Source organism: Mustela nivalis (assembly GCF_964662115.1).
Source record: "Mustela nivalis genome assembly, chromosome: 2".
In the NCBI taxonomy this organism is placed as follows: Eukaryota; Metazoa; Chordata; class Mammalia; order Carnivora; family Mustelidae; genus Mustela; species Mustela nivalis.
Window position 1 is genome coordinate 147,859,163 of NC_139021.1, and position 18,815 is coordinate 147,877,977.

Consider the following 18,815-nt stretch of genomic DNA (forward strand, 5'->3'; position numbering starts at 1 on the left):
ACCGGCATGATATATTCAGAGCACTAAGTGAGAAAAATATGAAGCCAAGAATACTAACTATATCCAGCTAGGTTGTCACTGAAAATAGAAGGAGAGATAAAAAGCTTCCTGGACAAACAAAGCCTGAAAGAATTTGCAAACACCAAACCAAACCTACAGCAAATAATGAAACAGGTCCTCTAAACCAAAAGAGAGCCTAAAAGTAACACAGATCAGAAAGGAAAAGAGACAATATACAATAACAGTCACCTTACAGGCAATACAATGGTACTAAATTCATATCTTTCAATAGTTACCCTGAATGTAAATGGGCTAAACGACCCAATCAAAAGACACAGGGATTCAGAACAGATAAAAAAAAAAAAACAAGACCCACCAATATGCTGTCTGTAAGAAACTCATTTTAGACCCAAAGACACCTCCAGATTTAAAGTGAGTGGGTAGAAAACCATTTACCATGCTAATGGACATCAAAAGGAAGCTGGGGTGGCAATCCTTGTATCAGACAAATTACGTTTTAAACCAAAGACTATAATAAGAGATGAGGAAGAACAATATATCTTACTTAAAGGATATATCCAACAAGAAGATCTAACAATTTTAAAATATTTATGTCCCTAATATGGGAGCAGCCAATTAATAACAACATCAAAGAAACACATCAACAATAATAGAATAATAGTAGGAGTTTTAACAACCCCTTCACTGAAATGGACTGATCATCGAAATAAAAGATCAACAAGGACATCAAGGCTTTAAATGACACACTGAACCAGATGGACATCACAGAAATATTCAGCACATTCAATCCCAAAACAACAGAATACACATTCTTCTTCAGTACACATGGAACAGTCTCCAGAATAGATCACATCTTAGATCACAAATCAGGTCTCAACCGGTACCAAAGACTAGGATCATTCCCTGCATATTTTCGGACCACAGTGCTTTGAAACTAGAACTCAATCACAAGAAGAAAGTTGGGAAAAACTCAAATACATGGAAGCTAAAGAGCATCCTACTGAAGAATGAATGAGTCAATCAGGAAATTAAAGAATTATTCTGCCATTGCTCATGGAAACAAATGAAAATGAAAACACAACTGTTCAAAATCATTGGGATACAGAAAAGGCAGTCCTGAGAGGAAAGTATACAGCAATACAAGCCTTTTACAAGAAACAAAAAAGGTCTCAAATAATTGATCTAATGCTACACCTAAAGAACCTGGAGAAAGAACAGCAAATAAAGCCTAAATCCAGCAGGAGAAGAGAAATTATTAAGATCAGAGAAGAAATCAATGAAACAGAAACCAAAAGAACAGCATAACAGATCAATGGAAGTAGGAGCTGGTTCTTTGAAAGAATTAGTAAGATTAATAAACCTCTGGCCAGACTTATCAAAAAGAAAAGAGAAAGGACCCAAATTAATAAAAGCATGAATGAAAGAGGAGATCATAACCAATACCAAAGAAATACAAACAATTATAAGAACATATTGTGAGCAATTATATGCCAGCAAATTCTGGAAGAAATGAATGCATTCCTAGAGACATATAAACTACCACAACTGAACCAGGAAGAAATAGAAAACCTGAACAGACCCATAACTGGTAAGGAGATTGAAGCTGTAATTTTTTTTTAAAGATTTTATTTATTTATTTATTTGACAGAGAGAGAGAGAGAGAGAGAGAGATCACAAGCAGGCAGAGAGGCAGGCAGAGAGAGGGGGCGGGGGAGCAGGCTCCCTGCTGAGCAGAGAGCCCAATGCGGGACTCAATCCCAGGACCCTGGGATCATGACCTGAGCCGAAGGCAGCGGCTTAACCCACTGAGCCACCCAGGGGCCCTGAAGCCGTAATTTAAAATATCCCAACAAACAAGAGCCCAGGGCCAGATGGCTTCCCAGGGGAAGTCTATCAAACATTTAAAGAAGAATTAATATGTATTCTCCTGAAACTGTTCAAAAAAATAGAGATGGAAGGAAAACTTCCAAACTCATTTTATGAGGCCAGCATTACTTGATCCCAAAACCAGACAAAGACCCCATCTAAAAGAAGACTTACAGACCAATATCCCTGATGAACATGGATGCAAAAATTCTCACCAAAATACTAACCAATAGGATTGAACCAACAGTATAATAAAAGGATTATTTACCACAACCAAGTGGGATTTACTCCTGGGCTGCAAGGTTGTTTCAACATCCGCAAATCAATGTTGAGGCAATACATTAATAAAAGAAAGAACAAGAACCATATGATACTCTCAATGGATACAGAAAAAGCATTTGACTAAGTACAGTATCCTTTCTTGATTAAAACTCTTCACAGTGTAGGGACAGAGGGTACATACCACACTATCATAAAAGCCATCTATGGAAAAACCCATAGTGAATATCATTCTCAATGGGGGAAAAACTGAGAGCTTTTCCCCTAAGGTCAGAACACAGCAGGGATGTCCACTATCACCACTGCTATTCAACATAGTACTCGAAGTCCTAGTAACAGTAATCAGACAACAAAAAGAAATAAAAGACATCTGAATCAGCAAAGAAGAAGTCAAACCTTAACTCTTTGCAAATGATAGAATACCTTATATGGAAAACCCAAAAGACTCTACCCCCAAACTGCTAGAACTCATACAGAAATTCAGTAAAGTGGCAGGATATAAAATCAGTTGCATTTCTATATACCAGCACCAAGACAGAAGAAAGAGAAATTTAGGAGTCGATCCCATTTACAATTGCACTGAAAACCATAAGATACCTAGGAATAAATCTAACCAAAGAGGCAAAGAAGCTGTAGTCAGAGAACTATTAAGTACTCATGAAAGAAGTTGAGGAAGACACAAAGAAATGGAAAAATGTTCCACCCTCATGGATTGGAAGAACAAATAGTGTGAAAATGTCTAAGCTACCTAGAGCAATCCACACATTTAATGCAATCCCTATCAAAATACCATCAACTTTTTTCATAGAAATGGAACAAATAATCCTAAAATTTATATGGAAACAGAAAAGACCCCAAATAACAAGAGGAATGTTGAAAAAGAAATCCAAAGCTGGTGGCATCACAACTCCACCAGCTCTATTACAAAACTGTAAACATCAAGACAGTATGGTACTGGCACAAAAACAGACACATAGATCAATGGAACAGAACAGAGAGTTCAGTAATGGACCCTCAATTCTATGGTTAACTAATCCTTGACAAAGCAGGAAAGAATGTCCAATGGACAAAAGACAGTCTCTTCAACAAATGGTGCTGGGAAAATTGGACAGCCACATGCACAAGAATGAAACCGGACCATTTCCTTATACTATACTCAAAAATAGACTAAAAAATAGACTCAAAATGGACGAAAGACCTAAATGTGAGACAGAAAACCATCAAAATCCTTGAGAACACAGGCAGCAACCTCTTTGACCTCAGCTGCAGCGACTTCTTCCTAGAAACATCACCAGAGGCAAGAGAAGCAAGGGCAAAAAAATGAAGTACTGGGAATTCATCAATATCAAAAGCTTTTGCACAGCAACGGAAACAGTCAACACCAAGAGACAACAGACAGAATGTGAGAAGACATTTGCAAATGATATATCAGATAAAGGGCTAGTATCCAAAATCTATAAAGAACTGATCAAACTCAACACCCAAAAAACAAAGAATCCAATCAAGAAAGGGGCAAAAGACATGAACAGACATTTCAGCAAAGAAGACACCCAAATGGCCAACAGACACATAAAAAAGTACTCAACATCACTCGGCATCAGGGAAATACAAATCAAAACCTCAATGAGATACCACCTCACCCCGGTCAGAATGGCTAAAACTAACAAGTCAGAAAATGACAGGGGCTGGTGAAGATGTGGAGAAAGGGGAACCCTCCTACACTGTTGGTGGGAAGGCAAGCTGGTGCAGCAACTCTGAAAACAGTATGGAGGGTCCTCAAAAAGTTGAAAATAGACTACCCTATGACCCAGCAATTGCACCACTGCGTATTTACCCCCAAAAAACAAATGTAGTAATCCGAAGGGGTAAATGCACCCCAGTGTTTATAGCAACAATGTCCACAATAGCCTAACTATGAAAAAAGCCTAGATGTCCCTCAACAGATGAATGGATGAAGAAGATGTGGTGTGTGTGTGTGTGTGTGTGTGTGTGTGTACACACACACAATGGAATATAATGAAGCCATCAAAAAATCTGTAATCTTCCAATTTGCAACAATGTGGATGGAACTAGAGGATAGTATGATAAGTAAAATAAGTCAATCAGAGAAAGACAATTATTATATGATCTCACTGATATAAGGAATCTGAGAAACAAGACAGAGGATCATGGGGGAAGGGACGGAAAAATGAAATAAAACAAAACCAGAGAGGGAGACAAACCATAAGCAACTCTTAATCTCAGGAAATTAACTAATGGTTGCTGGAATGGAGGGAGGGATAGGAGGGATGGGGAGGCTGGGTGTTGGACATTGGGAGGGTATGTGCAATGGTGAGTGCTGTGAATTGTTTTAAGACTGATGAATCACAGACCTGTACCCCTGAAACAAATAGTACATTATGTGCTAATTAAAAAAAAAACAAAATTGAAAAACAAAAATCATTCATCCTGAATCTTTAAAGTTATTTGAAAAAAAGTTATGACTGCTTAAAAAAAAACAGATTTACATTTTTTTAAATATCCTTTTATCTTCAGATATTATATGCCACAAAATCCTACTGGTTGTTAAATATGAGACCTTACATGTAAATAACAGTGTTAGCAGCTTATCTAAAAGAAATACAGTAGGAACATAACAGTAAATGTAAATGAATTTACCAGGAATTATAAATCAAGGCATTATGGCCAACCAAATAAAAACAAAACAAAACAAAACAAAACAAAAAACACTTCAAACTAGTTAACAGAAATATCAATCATGAAAAAGATTAAAACATGGAATTACTATCACCCCGTAACAGAGTAAATTCCTGGATAATAAAATCAATGCCATAGCAACATTTAAAAGTAATGGTTTCTGGGGCACCTGGGTGCCTCAGTTGGTCAAGCAACTGCCTTCAGCTCGGGTCATGATCTCAGGGTCCTGGCATTGAGTCCCACATCGGGCTCTCTGCTCCTGGGGGAGCCTGCTTCTCCCTCTCCCTCTGCCTGCCACTCCCCTGCTTATGTTCTCCCTCTGTCAAATAAATAAATAAAGTGTATTTTTTTTTTAAAAAGTAATGGCTTCCATAGCTATTCGAACCAAACAATTAAGGTTGGAGTTACAGGACACTAATATACTAGGTTTATTTCTTATTGGAATAAAGAAGAAATTGCACTGATGGATTTTCACATGTGGGTATCATATTTTCCATCCTCCTTGTCCTCTACATACACAAATAAGACAGACAGTATTTCACAAACACAAAATAACAACACTGACATCATTAATGACGCAGTGCATGGAGGGCTCAACTGCGACTTATCATCCATAATAACTTAACGAGTTTATAAAGCAAGATGCCTAGTTCCAACTGCAGCAATTAGTACTACAGAATATGCACTATTTAAAATAAATCATGAATCTGATACCCTCAACATATGCTCTGATCCAAAAACATACCTTAACCAAACTAGGGGGGAAAGTCCACATATTTCATATGAGTCTTAAATTCAGTATTTTAGTGACTATGATTAGTTCTCTTTTGGCTCCTACAGTTCTCATGAATTAAATTAAGTCAAAAGCTGTAAAGCAATGCAGACCTTATTGTTTGTAGAGACTGTGAGTCATCAGGGGAAGAAGTCCAAAAAGGCTAAATTTCCACTGAACTCCAAATCAGAGGTTTGAAAGCTAGAGAGATAAAGACATTAGCTGTAGTCTTATGAAACATTCAAGGCTGCTTTCATTTGATTAGGAATTTGCTACAGGCTCTTTGTGACAAATGTAATAAGGACACTTTAAATCTTTTAAGCTTTGAAGAAAGATCCAGAAACAGATTAGCCATGAAAGATTGCATTTAGACTCCGAAGCTAACGAGTAATGTGTTTATATACATTCAGAAACTTACTTCTGCATTACTAAATAAATAAACAAATAAATAAATAAGAGCTATTGTGGCTGCAATCTTTACTGGCTATTAGTTAAGGAAATATGCCCTGATTTGAAATACTGATTACAACAACCTGTTGCCTTACATCACCATTTCCCAAACTATTCTAGAAAATACCAATGTTCCATGAAATGTTTATTGCGGGGTGGGGGGGGAATTATACTGTGGAGAGAGAAAAGAGAAAAACTGCTCTAGTATTTTTGTTCTAAAATTTTTAATAGAGAAAAAATACTAAGCACATCTGGCATAGTTATTAGATAAGCTGTCCTTAATAGAATGCATGCCCCAGAAAGTCAGGAAGTCTACAAGATACCACTTGAAGACAGATGTATTGATGTTAAAGTGATCCATAAACATGGTACTCTTATGTTTTAGGCTATTTAATGAGAAACTAATAATTGCCTAATAATTTTAACACACTTTAACTTTTTATCAAATAAACATATGAATCAAATTTAACAACTTCGGGACGCCTGGGTGGCTCAGTTGGTTAAGCAGCTGCCTTCGGCTCAGGTCATGATTCCAGCATCCTGGGATCAAGTCCCACATTGGCGTCCTTGCTCGGCGGGGAGTCTGCTTCTCCCTCTGCCTCTGCCTGCCATTCTGTCTGCCTGTGCTAGCTCTCTCCCCCGCTCTCTCTCTCTGACAAAAAAAAAAAAAAACTTTAAAAAAAAATTTAACAACTTCTTCCAGCCATGACATTATACATGTAAGATGAACTTTTTCTATAATCTATTTTAATACTAGCTTGTATTTATTTTTCTACAATGTTATGTCAATAATTATAATTTTTAAAGTACCCAATAATTATAATTTTAAAGTAGAGTTTATGAGTTCAAAATATCATTTTAGTTAAACATAGGTATAACAGCATATCCTTCAATTTTGAAGATAATAAATTCTAATGTACCTATCTTCAAACTTTTTAATTACTTATGAAGAACTCTGAAGGAAAAAGTAACTAGGGCGTAATTTGTTCCACTTAGTTTGCATCCTTCAAAACTCAGTGTGACCCCCAATTACCTTTTAAAGTTAAGTAGCACATTAAAAAATGCAAGTTCATTACTGACGGATTTACACGACCTCCTTTACAGGGAAAAAGGCTTTACACTCAACCTTTCTCTGAGAAGTCACAGGATACCAGTTGACAGGATGACACATATACAATATTTTAATAACTACAGCAAAAGTAAAGGATGCATAATCTCTGAGTTGTAATAAAGAATTTATTGCATATGTATGAGGTATAGACTTCATGCTGTATTTACTACAAACAAACAAAAAAAACTGTGGCTTCCAAAAAAGAATGTATTACTAGCCTAATCACAGCAACAAAACTTTTCTCCTTTAAGTGTTTTTCCATTTTTTATTTGTAAATTCTATTCATTCCCGCACTCCTATTTCTCAGTCTCTTTTAGCAGTCACAGATGTAAAAATAATAAAACCCCTCATTTTGTTATTTATGGCAGTCTGTATAAACCAACAGAAGTGAGGAAATAAGAGGCTTAGTCGATTCTATCTTTTCTATTCCAGACATAAAACTACACACGAAAATGAAAATAAAATAGTCACTAGAACTTTAGGTTTCCTTTCAAAAACTAATCCATTTGCTGAAAAAGTTTGCTACATAAGTCAGTTTTAGAATTTAAAATTCTTTATACTGAATAAATTAACATCCACATTTATTGTGAAGTATACATTCAAAAAGTACACAAAATATATTATGTATGGTCTAATGAATATTTATAAAGCAAAAATCCATTTTTTACTACCACCCAGGTACAGACACAGAAGCCAGGATCACAGACACAGAAGTAATCACTCTTAAACATACCATAAGAGCTTTAATGTGGCATGTGAATTACAAGGTAACTCACTGAGAATGAGAAGAAATAGTGCCACAGCTGTTGTAATATGGGAACTATTTAAAACATCTCTAAAATGCATTAATAGAGGACCTTTTTTAATATATAGAACATTTTGTTAAACTTTCCTGGGGAAAAAATGCTAGTAATAACAATCTACTTAGAATACAAATTATAGAAGTACCTGAATTAAATTTTGTGGAACATCACACAGGAGAGCCATAAAACACAGACTATTTGTTCCTAGCACTTCCAACATCTGGCAATGAGGAAGACCAATATTAACACTCTAGATGCAAAAAACACTAAGTAATGGCCATTTCAACTGGCTACCATCTAAATATTTAAGTATAAATTACAAAATAACAGATCTCTGTGATCTTTGCTGGGCTCTAGCAAAAGTAAAAACTCACTTTCATCTCAAATAAGTACGCTCACATAGCAGGATTAGCAGGATTCTGTGTCTCTTACTTCTTGCACTAGATATTAGTGTATAGATAAAATCATACCATGGAATGATATTAAATGACCGCGGTTATTAACACCTTCTGTTCTGAAGGTCACAAAATCTAATACACACAGAATTAGCCAAAAACAAGGTTTTAGGGGCACCTGGGTGGCTCAGTGGGTTAAGCCTCTGCTTTCGGCTCAGGTCATGATCCCAGGGTTCTGGGATCGAGTCCCGCATCGGGCTCTCTGTTCAGCAGGAGCCTGCTTTCCTTCCTTTCTCTCTGCCTGCCTCTCTGCCTACTTGTGATCTCTGTCTGTCAAGTAAATTAAAAAAAAAAAAAAAACAACAACAAAAAAACAAGGTTTTAAGGAGATAAATTTTAACTTCCCCCAAATATACTTAACTTCTGCAGTTAAAATATTAAGTTGATATAATGTTAAACTTAAACTTCATTTTTTTCTTAGCAAAGCAAGGTTTGCAGAGTTCAATGTAACATTTAAGTAAACAATTTCCAAATACTGCTAATAAGCAACATTTAAGAACCCTTTTTAAAGTACTCCTACTTTTAAATTATGCGGACATAGATAATCTATGTGGACATAGATAATGCAAAGCAAATATAATTCATTCATAATTTAAAATCTAGCCAAACAATCACTTCTCTTGTACTATAGATCTCATTTTCCTCCTCCAATCCCACTAAAACATATGTCTTTAATCACCGTGAGCCTGGGCAATGTTATCCTTGTGGGCTGTGATGTGGTAGAGATCTATATTAATATCCTTGGAGATTTGATGGACAGAAAAACACACAACCATATTAAACATCCAACGACTTCTGTTAAATACGTTGATGACAATGGAATAACAAAGAGTCACAGGGAAGAATACCTCTGAATCTCTAGATATACTTTATACAAAAACAGATGTCCTTAATACTAATAAAGTATACTTTATACTTTACTCCAATAGCTAAGAAAATGATCTATCAATTTGATGGAATATTATATAACCATTAAGATTAAAGATGATAAAGCTATGTAACACAATTTTGTAATATATCCTAAAACATTTTAAATATACTTTTGTATCTAGATATAAATATAAAATACTAGATCTAAGTGCAAAGACTTAAGAAAATAAGAAATGAATATTTGGTACAGTTACAGGGACTCCTCCAACCATTTGTACTTTTACAAAGTAAATAAAAATCAGAAGGTCAAAAACGCAATGCCTCTCTCTCTAAAGAACTATAAAACTATCATCAGCACCTTGGTAATCATCTCATATTTATGTTCTACACTAAACACACCAAAACTTGCTATATATTACCCTTCTGGGCAAGGTCACCTGACAAAAGGGAAACAAGATCCTGTCTGAGTAGTTTCATTAAGAAGAGAGAGAAAAAATGACTACTTTACCTCATACCAAGGTGACAGAGGTATTTTAACCAAAGGCATGTTTTACTGCCATTGTCAAGTGTCAAATTTAATGTTACTTTTACCAAAATTAACAACTGTATCCAATTAAAACCCAGAAAACTACAAAATGCAAACAGACCATGTATAAATTACAATTTAAGACAGAGGATATTAATTTGGTCAACTTTGCATCAAAAATTCTATCTCTGTAAGACTAAGAGATACAGAGACTCAAGGATATTCTGATACAGACACAAGCCTTCTATTATTTTATGCCTGCCACTGAGCATAGTATAGGTCAAAAGCTTGATAAAGGAACTCTGAAATTACTGGTCCTATCTCAAAATGCAAAACTCTTTTAGATTCTATTAATATGATTATAAAAGTTACTCTTCACAGCTAACTCCTTGCAGTAACTAATAAGCTGACCCTAAAATTCAAATAGAAATGCCAAAGATCCACAATGGCCAAAACAAACTAGAAAAAGAACAAAGTTGGAGCACTCACACTTCCCAGCTTAAAAATGACTTCAAAGTTTAGTAATCAAGACTGTGTGATAGTGGCATAAAGACAGACATATAGATCAATGGGCCAGATAAATGTTTATGGTCAACTAGTTTTTGAAAGAATGCCAAGAAATGTCAATAGGAATATTAGAGTCTTTTTAACAAATGGTTGGGGGACAACCAGATGCCCACAATACAAAATAATGAAATCACATCTCTACCTTGTATAATATAGGAAAATTAACACAAAATGGATACTTATCTGCAAAACAGTAAAAGTGGACCCCTAATTCATACCATATATGTAAATTAACTCAAAATGGGTCATGGACTTAAATATAAGAACTAAAACCATAAAATTCTTAGAAATAAACAAAGGAGTAAGTCTTTCTGACCTCAGAATAGCTTCTTAGATATTACAACAAAAAATAGAAACAAAAGAAAAAAATAAATTGGAATTTATTGAAATTGAAAATTTTTGTGCTTCAAAGGATACCATCAAGAAAATGAAAAGACAACCTATATAATAGGAGAAAGTATCTACAAATCAAATACCTGATAAAGGACTTATGATTTAAAAGACAAAACTCAGTAAAAAAAAAAAAAATTTTTTTAAAGGGCAAAGGAATTGAATGAATAATTCTCAAAAGAAATACATAAATGGCCAACAGTCTCATGAAAAGATGTTCAACATCATTAGTCATTAGAGAAATGCAAATCAAACCACAATGAGATACTTCACACCAACTAGAATGGCTAAAATCAAAAGGACACACATTAACAAGCAATGATGTAGAGAAACTGGAATCCTTGTGCAATGCCAGTAGGACTGTAAAGTAAGGCACCCATTGGATCAATAGTTTGACAGTTCCTTAAAATATGAAATGATAAGTTAGCAAATAACCTAGCAATTTCTAGGTATATATCGAAAGGAGTGAAACAACAGGCCCACACAAAAACCTATACACAAATGTTCACAGCAATACTAATGATAATAGCCAAAAAGTGGAAACAACCCAAATGTCCATCAACTGATGATTGGATAAAGAAGATATGGCATACTTATACAATGGATATTATTCAGCAATAAAAAGGTATAAAGTACTGACATATGCTACAACACAAATGAACCTTGTAACATTGTGCGAAGTGAAAGAAGTTAATGCATTTAACAAGCTATTTGCAAAATATATTTCCTTTAACTACTCCTCTACACTTTTTACACTCAACCACCCAAATACTAGTCCTCTATAATATCTCCCCCATGATCCAAAATAATAGACTCACTAGACTCTATTAAACCATTTCTTCCACTCTGCCTAATTCTTACAGTTACCTACAGACATGTTCAGGGCTCCCTGCTTTCTGATGATAAGACTGTCAATCAATTCTATCTTTAATAAAACAATGGCTTATACGTAAGGGTGTTCAGTGTTCTTAAGGGTTAAACATCATTATAATAAAAAAAGAACAAAAACTTTAAGTCTGACTCTTGATCTTAACTCAGGTCTTGATCTTAGGATTGTGACTTCAAGCCCTGAGTTGGGCTCCACGCTGGGCACGGAGCCTACTTTAAAAAAAAAAAAAAGAAAGAAAGAAAGAAAGAAAAAGAACATTATTTTGTGATGGAATTGATCTGAGCTCAAATCTAGATCCCCCAATACTTTGTTGGTGAATTCTCTCAATATTTGTATAATGTTGACCAAGTTACTTAAGTTCTAAGTCTACTTTCCTCTCTGAATTGAATGAGATATCTACACTTCACAAAAGTGTTTGAGGATTAAATTCAATATTATATTCCTTTTCATACATATGTCTTCAATAAATGCAATTCCCTTTATTCTTCTTTTCCTCAAAAGTAGCTGAACGTATTTCTCTTGGTCTGTGAAAAAAATGTAGTAGATAAAGGATATACACAGGAAAAAAAATGATCTCAAGCTTTAAAAGCAAGTTGATTACAAATTTATATTATAAACCTCACATTTTATTAGTAAAATTACCTGTTAACAGTCTAAGAATTAAAGTCATTTAAACTGGAGATCTCTCATTCTCACAGTGATACCACCACAGTTACTAGAAAATTACTTTATCCTAACCAAAATTTGCTTTTCCAAGAGGCTTGAATATCTTACAGGAACACTTTCTTAGGCAACAAATTTAGCAAACATAGTAAGCTCTTATACACTGCAGAAGGTAACGTACAGGGAGCTTTATGTGCTAATTACACTTTCCAAATGAGATGTCATCTTTCTTTGATTTTCCATGCAAATTTTATTTATTTGTTTTTAAGATTTTATTTATTTATTCTAGAGACAGAGTGTTGGGGAGGAGCAGAAGGAGAGGGACAAGCGACTCTATACTAAGCATGGAGCCCATGGGCTCCATCTCAGGATCCTGAGACCATGACCTGAGCTAAAACCAAGAGTCAAAGGCTTAACCAGCTGAACCACCTAGGCACCCTTCCATGCAAATTTTTTAATTTATTTGTGGCACTCCCTCTTTTGCCATGCTTTCATTTTTCTAACACAACTATGAAAGTAGTATTCTTACCCATTAAAATGGTATACTAAATTACTACAATTTGTTATGGAAAAGGATTTTATAGCATAAACCCCAGGCTATAATTCTGTGCCCTTTGACCTAGCCATCTAATTTCTGGAAATCACCCAAGGAAGCAATATTGAATTTGGGAAAACATATATATATACACCCCCATATATATGTGTGTGTGTGTGTGTATACCTACACAAACATACATAAACATGTTACTACAGTGTAAATGAGAACAGAGGAAAACTGGATGCAGCCTAGATGTTTCCAATCATGAAATAATCATAAAATATCATACAACCATTAATACTGTTAATGATGGTATAAATATTTAACAGAGCATTATGAGAGATTAAAGCAAAATTCAAAATTAGCTCCCAAAGCATACATATAATAGGAAATGTTTTTCACAAAAATAATGGATAATAATTATGTTAGTATGACAGATTTATGGGTATTTTCTCAAAATTTTTATACACAGATTATTTTCATAAGTTAAAGAAATGAGCATACTTTTACCTTATCCCAGAAATCAACCAAAGCTGTAAAGTCCCATTTCTTAGAATATGCCACATTGTATTTCAGAATAGCATCCTATGGAAAAAGCATAAACAAAACTTCATGATATAGTCAGGTAAATTATCTACAAATACCCTTTTCTCCTTTATGAACTTATTTCCAGTAATCAGCATTAAGCTTCCTCCTACCATTAGCTACTCCATGTAAGTAGCTATGGACAAACAGAATACAAAGAGAATATTCATTATTATTTATCATTCACTTAAGAAAAATGAGATTAGAAAGGTCAAGCAATAGGAAAAAAATTGTAACTCTAACACTTGCATTATAAACAGAGGTGATAGGGGCATCTGGGTGGCTCAGTGGGTTAAAGCCTCTGCCTTCAGCTCGGGTCGTGATCCCAGGGTCCTGGGATGGAGCCCCATATCGGGCTCTCTGCTCAGCAGGGGGCCTGCTTCCTCCTCTTTCTCTGCCTCCCTCTCTGCCTATTTGTGATCTGTGTCTGTCAAATAAATAAATAAAATCTTTTAAAAAAAAAGTTCATTAAAAAAAATAAAATAAACAGACGTGATACATTCTCAATGGATAAAACTGGATCTTGGAGATAAAAAAAATTAAATATCTTAATGACTGTTGGCTATCAATAACTTCACACTATATATGCAAATATACAGTGTATTTTCAGTATTAAAATTTCATGAGAGGAGGAAATTAGGAAAAAATGTCTAAAAAGGCTTCATGGGAGAGATGGCAATAATAAGAAAAGACTGATGCCTAAGGCATAAAATGGTCTTTTTCCCTTTATTATCAGCTATTTTTATAAGCTACATATAAATGGTTATCTTCCCCCAAGCAGTTCATATAAACTGTGTATTTACTCAGAAAGAAAAGTCAAAATAGCACGCCATCTACTGGTGTGACATCTGACTAAGCAGTACTTTATTCTTGGTTAATGGTGATAAAAACAAAACAGGCCCCAAATGGAGTCAATTATGCTAAGCCATACTACACTAGAGACTTAATTACAGTTTCAGCTTCTCCCACAAATGGAATCTTAAACCAGTCAATGAGGAACCACCTGGTCAGCACTAGTTAGTTCATCAGCCTGACAGAATTCTTTCATCCCCTAAAGGAAAATGACTGCCACAACCAATCCACTTTTTCCTAGTGTAACATACTTGATCCCACTCCCTTCTGCCTTTAAGTCTTTCATTTTGTACAGATCTTAGAGTGCCTTTCTATCTGCTAGATAAGACCCTGCCTGATTCATAGATTGTTGAACAGAGCCAGTAAAATCTTTAAAACTTACTCATATGAATTTTATTTAATACCAGAGTGGGGTATGCATAAGACAATCCACTACTTATGCAGAAAAAACTATTATGGTTGACCCAGGAATAACACAAGGATTGAAAATCTGCATGTAACTTTGACTCCCCCAAAAACCTCACCTACTAATAACCTACTGTTGACCAAAGCCTGATAACATAGTTGATTAACACATACTTTGCATGTTTTATGTATCATAAACTGCATTCTTAAAATCAAGTAAGAGAAAATATTAATAAAATTACAAAGAAAATACATTAAGAGTACCGTATTACCAAAAAAGAATCTGCACAGGAGACTGGTGCAGTTCAAACCTGTGTTGTTCAAGGGTCAACTGTGTTTGTAATTACATTTTATCTCATTTTAAATTTCTATTTTGCTTATATTTTATAATATATATATTACTAATGTAACAAACAGAATTTACAAGCAACTATTTATATTTATAATATACATCTCCAATTTTTTTACTGAAGTATATGTAAGTTGAAAAAACACTGTTAGGTTATAGTAAACCTTCCAAATTTCCTCATAATTGAATAAGTTTTTAAAAATACTCTGTCAAGGAGCTGTGTGAAAAACACTTCATGCCATATAAACAATTACCAAGCAACGAGATTAAAAAGTAAACCAACAATGTATATTTACTTGGAATCAAGGGATATCCAAGTTCCTTCAAAAAGGAAAACCATCAATCATAAAATAATATGGTAAGAAAAAGTGTTTCTTTTTCTTACAGCTGCATACAAAATTTTCCATTAAGAGAAGATTTTAAGGATTTTTTTTTTCTAATTACCATCTGATTTCAGAACCTTAAATAGCAATTTCTATCAACAGGTAAAAGGACAAACAATGCATACACTGCAACAAATTGCTGATAAACTCAACAAAACAGACAAATCTTGAAGATTTTCATTCTAAGTGAAGGAAGCCAGACACACTAGCATACATACTATGTGATTCCATTCATATAAAATGTAAACTAATCTATGGTTAAAAAGAAAGAAATTTAAAAAGAAAAGAGAAGAGAAGAGAAGAGAAAAAATAAAAAATAAAAGAGCAAATCAACAGCTGCCTGGAGACAGTGCAGAAAGAGGAATTAAACTATAGGAATAAGAGGAATCTTTGAAGGTGACAGAAATGTTCTATACCTTGATTGTAGAGGGGGGTTTCATGGCTATATGCAAATGTCAAACATCATCAAATTACATACTTTAAAAGCATGCATGTTCTTATATGTAAATTATTCCTCAAAGTTAGTTAAGGAAAAACATTTTACATTTTAACTTTTATACTCTAATTTTTTAATATGATTTTATAATTAGCATTAATTCCTAACTAATATTTAGTTTTACTTTAGTCTTCAAGTCTCAAAAGTAGTCTACCACAAGGTCTCCTATCATTAGAAAAACTGGACACTATCCTGTACTCTTAGCTACCAACTACTAAGATTTCCTTTAATTCATAGTTCATAATACACACAATTAAAGCACAAAGACATCCATTCTTTGAAAATTATCAGATACATTATAAGAATATTATTGTGTAAACTGACTTCTGAAGACACTATTCCTTTTTTAAACTTTACATTTCTAATCCTGCTTAACTCAACAACAAAAAAAAGCAGCAGAAGATTATTATACTCAGTAAGAGGGACTTAATGTTCCCTTCCCCCATAGTGTTCTTTCAGCAAAAGAAACAATTACCATAAGCAGACAGAAGAAAAATCTCTATGAATTACTCTGTTCTGCTGAATCAACCATAAAATAAACAAGAAAGGGAAATTCAGAATAAAGCAATTACCTCTTCTTAAAGTAATCACTGGTGCACTAAGGAATTGCTAAAGAGGTGAGCAGACAAGGTAATTTAGAACACTATGATTATTGTGTTTATGCTTAAAGAAACATGAAAAATTTAAATAATCCTGCTTATAAGGCCGTAGGACCTAAGACCGTGTTTCTTAAATGTAGTATAAATAGTATTCTTGGGTGGCCTGCTTTCATGGTTTTAGAATACAAAGGGCAAAAGATAACACATTGTAGGAATGGAGGCAAGTATTTTAACCAGATAAAAATGGTGAAAATTTTGAGCCATCCTAAGAAATACAGCAGTACAGAACTGTCAAATTCTACAGAACCTGGACCAAAGTGCTCACTATTGTATTTATCTGCAAGCTCATGTTCTCCATACAAATGCCATCTTTGCATCTACTGACATCCACCAACTGTTTGTGATTGTAAATAGTAAAAACAAAGTGAACAATTTTTTTCTTTATAAAGTATTTTTTAAAGTTCTCAGCATACTATTTTGAGGTTCAGATCAGTGGTTAAAAAACTTTTGTGCAGGGCACCTGGGTAGCTCAGTTAGTTAGCTGTCTGCCTTTGGCTGAGGTCATGATTCCAGGGTCCTGGGATTGAGTCCCGCATAGGTCTTCCTGCTCAGCTGGGAGTCTGCTTCTCCCTCTCCCTCTACTGCACACTTTTACTCTCTCTGTGTCAGATAAATAAAATCTTGAAAAAAAAAAACTTTTGTGCAAAAAGGGGATACTGAGTATAAATTATCACTGTGATAATGAACACAACTCAAATGATGGTTCATAAAGCTTAAAATGCCAAAAAAAAAAAAAAAACAACAAATGGATATAGCTGTTACTATAAGCATAAAGAGTTTATGTTTAATGTTTGATGCTTGCACATATGTAATTAACATTATACTAAAAATAAGTAAACTCTGGGGGACCCTTAGAGTTTCTTCCATTTTAAGGAAGTACATTATAAGATTGAGAAACACTGTCCTTAAGGAGTGAAATTGGGGACGCCTGGGTGGCTCAGTGGGTTAAAGTCTCTGTCTTCGGCTCAGGTCATGATCCCAGGGTCCTGGGATCGAGCTCTCTGTTCAGAGGGGAGCCTGCTTCCTCCACTCTCTCTCCCTGCCTTCCTCTCTGCCTACTTCTGATCTCTGTCTGTCAATTAAATAAATTAAATCTAGAGAAATGAAATTTTCAAAATACATTATGGTACAACATCCAATGTTTTCCATGTAGAGAAAAAAGACAAACAGGAGCTATAGAAAGGTATAGAAAGTTTAAGAAAAATTTGTTGAATATAAATGGAGAAACACTATAAAACCTGAGGAAACTGTACACAACAAAGTCTCTGGGTGCCTGGGTGCCTTAGTCATTAAGCATCTACCTTCAGCTCAGGTCATGATCCCAGGGTCCTGGGATTGAGCCCTGCATCAGGCTCCCTGCACAGTGGGAAACCTACTTCTCCCTCTCCCACTCCCCCTGCTTGCACTCCCTCTATTGCTGTCAAATAAATAAATAAAACCTTGAAAAAAAAACAACAAAAAAAAAACCCTTTTCTCACAAACATAGAAAAATCTGTTATTGTTAATAGTTATAAAAACTCCAAAAGCTTACATGGCTACAACGCCAAAAAACACTTATACTCACCCATATTTTAGGTATTAGAAAAAGAATCTAATCGTTGCTCTTACAGTCTTAAGTGAAATATTTAAAAAAATCAAAAACTAAATTATTGCCAAAATGTAAAATTAATAAATAATTAGATTGCTAGAAGGCTATACTAACAGCAATACAAAAGAGAATATTTAATGTGTACTTTAATCATTAGGAAATGATATTTCCCTTTTGGCAAATATTGTTAAAGTCATAATTCTTTCCTGACTTATTTTTAAGGACATTTCAGAAACATGATAATTTTCAAAAATAAAAGAGAAGCTTTGTCTGAAGGAAACTGGATGGGGAATCAAGAAACAAAGGTCTTATTTCTGGTTCTCCAAATTATTCTGTGTGTCTCCAGGCAAGTCATTTACAACTCTAGATTCTTCTACTCATTTACTAGTGATGGAGTGGGAACCCAAAATGTCTCTTAAGATAGTTCCTCAAGAACTAAGCAATTTGCAAACAAACAGGCTGTTACCTCTGTCACCTCTGATCACATGGAATATTTTTACAAAATCACCTTTGGGGCCTCCAGCTAAGGCTGAAAATACTTTTACCATAGTTGTTGACTCTTGACTCTTCTTTCCCCTTTAAGAGTTTATCAAAGATCAAA

At 34.5% G+C, this 18,815-nt stretch overlaps 1 protein-coding gene across 4 annotated transcripts in view; it reads right to left on the reverse strand.

Annotated features, from left to right (window-relative positions):
* The window catches only part of PARG (poly(ADP-ribose) glycohydrolase), a 123,963-nt gene that overhangs the window by 88,948 nt on the left and 16,200 nt on the right, over positions 1–18,815 (reverse strand). For all 4 annotated transcript variants that reach the window (XM_082718696.1, XM_082718693.1, XM_082718694.1 and 1 more), the window contains exon 7: positions 13,408–13,482. In XM_082718696.1, the coding sequence (XP_082574822.1) occupies positions 13,408–13,482 (75 nt within the window). The remainder of the gene's footprint in view (positions 1–13,407; positions 13,483–18,815) is intronic.